Raw genomic sequence first — 2,879 nt, 5'->3', positions numbered from 1 at the left:
CCTCATCGTCATCCAGGTGCTTGGGAACCTTTTTCCCAACTTTATTCTCCACGGGTTCAGTGCTCTCCTGTCAAAGTCACAGCTCTCACCACTACAGCAGTCCCCCTGTGAGAAGCCTCCCCCTGGCCCAGGGAACACGTTTAACACCTACCTGCCCATCCCCACTTTGTCTCTCACCAGTCACAGCGCCCTTAGAGTCTGTTTTCTCATCCCCTTTCTCTGCTTTCGACGCTGATGCAGAGGAATCATTACTATCCCGCTTCAGTTCCACTTTGGCACTTTCTTCCTCGCTGTAATCCTCTTCCTCTGCCTGAAAAAGCCTCAGTTACTCAAATATGTACCTTTAGCTGCAACTCCCCGTGGAATTTCCCCACACAAGTCCCCAGATTTGGAGACTTGTTCCAGTTGTTAGAGACCTGCCTCTCTCAAAGCACAGGATTAGCTCTTAAGGTCCTTCCTATCCCTGAATTTTTATGGAAAAAGCAGACTAAACCCAACATCTCTCCCCATCCATATCAGGTCCAACAGTCTGGCTTTCCAGAACAGACCTGCGACCAGCTCCATGGCAAAGGCAGGGAGACAGCAAGTGAGGGCCCTGGGACCATCCCTTCCTTCCTACACCAGGGCCTGGCTCTAGCCAGTGCCATTTCCAAATTCCCTGGAGTCACTCAGCTGAGTCACTGGGAGCTCTCTGCTTGCAGGAGCTGACCTGGTTTCACCCTCCAGGAGCCTGCAAGCCCTGCTGAGGCTGAACCCACACTAAAAATAGTCCCGTGTGATTAACAAAAAGACTGCTCTGTTTTTCTCTTTCAACACAGCGTATTTGCACATCAACTGCTCCTTTTGTTTACGCTGGGGAAACCCAGACAGGGCATTAATTTTAGGCATAGGAACAGAGTCATCCTGGCATGGCAGTGATGCAATACTCCCGCTGCTCCAGCAGCCCAGTATGCACCAGTGTGACTGGGAGCCTCGATGCAGCTTTCCAGGCATGAAGAGCTGCTGCACGGTGAACACTGGGAGCTGCCCCTTACTCTCTATGTGCCACCTCTACAGCCTGCCACACTCCCTCCTCATTAGTGACACAGATTAATACACAAACTAACAGCCCTATAAGCTTTGATTTCATCTGCCTCGTTGTTCTGCATTGTCTCTAACTGCTGCCCCGCTCCAGATCCTCAAACTAGCTGCCTGAGGAGAAGGGCTCTCACTAGAAAACCTTCATCGTCATCATTAGAAACCACAACTTCTCTAAACTGCCTGAAAATGTTAAACTTGCTGTTCTGAGCTAAAAACCCAGGGAAACCTCAGCCACCAGGCTCAGACAGGGGGTCTCAGGTGGGATTTGTTCCACACACACCCAGGACAGAGCTGCCAACACTCCTGGGGCACATTCCCCCTCCAGCTGCCACACACAGTGACGTGCCTGGGATGCTTCAACCCAGCAATGAATTGAAACACAACACACATCCTCTGCTTCCTTCCACACCCTTCTAGGCCATGGCTCCCAGTCTCACACACACACTGGACCTACAGGCACCCCAGCAGTGCAGCGGCTTCTCTATACACAGAGAACCACTGGTGAGGGGCTTGCACCAGGACAGGCCAGTAGTAGCAGCAATGACTACACTGCTGGTACCTTGAGACAAAGGCAACGCTGCCAATGGGGTGGTGGAAAATAAAGCACACCAACTGGGGTTTGTGCTAATTATGTGAGGTGCAAACATTCACTCGAACACTTGAAACACCAGGACAGAATTTTCTCTTACCTCTGAATCTTCTGCGCTTTCATAATCTGAGAGTACAGCTGACAGGGAGAAAAAGGAGTTGAGTGTTAGGGCAGGAGTGTAAATGCAGTTTCTCTGTGAGTGTATAACAAGCAGAGAAGCAGAGAACAGCCTCTTCAAGGCAGAGGCCAGCACCAACATGTCCCCAGCAAACACCTTGGCCAGCACAGAAGGAAGCAAGGATGAGTCTGGGGCTCGCTGCCCCTGCACACCCCCATTTGCCCACTGTTACGAGTTCATATTTGGGACTGCACCAACTGCAGGACCATTGGAGAAGACATTTTGTCTGGGATTCCCATTTTGCACACAGACAGCACAGCCAGGAAGTCGTTACTCACCATCTCCCTCGATGCCATCCTCGCTTTCCTGTGGGAGAGGGGGAGAAAGGCGAGTTAGCAGAGGGGGATGTCAGCAACCGAGTCCCGGTATCATCCCACGAGCCCACACACAATCACAACAAAGTCCGGCTCTGGTCCTATCACATCCGCCCTGGGAAGTTCAGCTCCAGTGACCAAGAAAGAAAGAATCTCAGGGCTCCCAATGCCTTTTTTTTAGGTCTTTCTAAAAGCAGTTCAAGAAGAAAAAAGCACAAACTGTGTGAAGTGCTGGAGATTTTAGAGGGGAAAGAGCAATGCCAACAACGCCAGGTCCCCTCCCTCAGTAACAAGGGCCAGTCAGCCAACTCCAGGAGGATTACTTAAAGCAGGAGCCCAGGAATAAGAAATAGATGCTAAGCATCTCCTCAAGATTCCAGTGACAGGAACACAGCCCTGCACCCTGGAGAAGCCACTGGCTCATGGAATCATAGAACGGATGAAATGAAACAGCTCTGACCAGGAAAAGCTTTTAGTTAAAAGAATACATTGATCAAAATTGATCAATTGATGCAGTGAGAACAACCCCAGGTCAAAACCAGACACATGATAATGGGTCCAAACGCCAAAACCACACCATGATTGGTGGTGAACTTGAAATAACCAGGACAGGAGGAATTTGCATCCAGACCAGGGCAGAAGCCCCACGCCGCGGGGCAGCGGCGCCAAAACCTCCCGTAAAAGGTTTTGATGAGGGAAGACTGCTCAGAGCAGATCA

At 50.7% G+C, this 2,879-nt stretch overlaps 1 protein-coding gene across 1 annotated transcript in view; it reads right to left on the bottom strand.

Moving 5' to 3' along the window:
* The window catches only part of CASC3 (cancer susceptibility candidate 3), a gene marked incomplete at its 5' end in the record, with an annotated part of 10,032 nt that extends 7,879 nt beyond the window's left edge, over positions 1–2,153 (bottom strand). The window contains 4 exon segments of the mRNA XM_010020524.1: positions 2–67; positions 152–310; positions 1,770–1,807; positions 2,126–2,153. Of these exon segments, the coding sequence (XP_010018826.1) occupies positions 2–67; positions 152–310; positions 1,770–1,807; positions 2,126–2,153 (291 nt within the window).
* Between the last annotated feature and the right edge of the window lie 726 nt (positions 2,154–2,879).

Source organism: Nestor notabilis, unplaced genomic scaffold (genome assembly GCF_000696875.1).
Source record: "Nestor notabilis isolate BGI_N333 unplaced genomic scaffold, ASM69687v1 scaffold18750, whole genome shotgun sequence".
NCBI lineage: Eukaryota > Metazoa > Chordata > Aves > Psittaciformes > Psittacidae > Nestor > Nestor notabilis.
The sequence above is the reverse complement of the archived record's forward strand: the minus strand, read 5'-3'. Positions and strand labels throughout refer to the sequence as shown.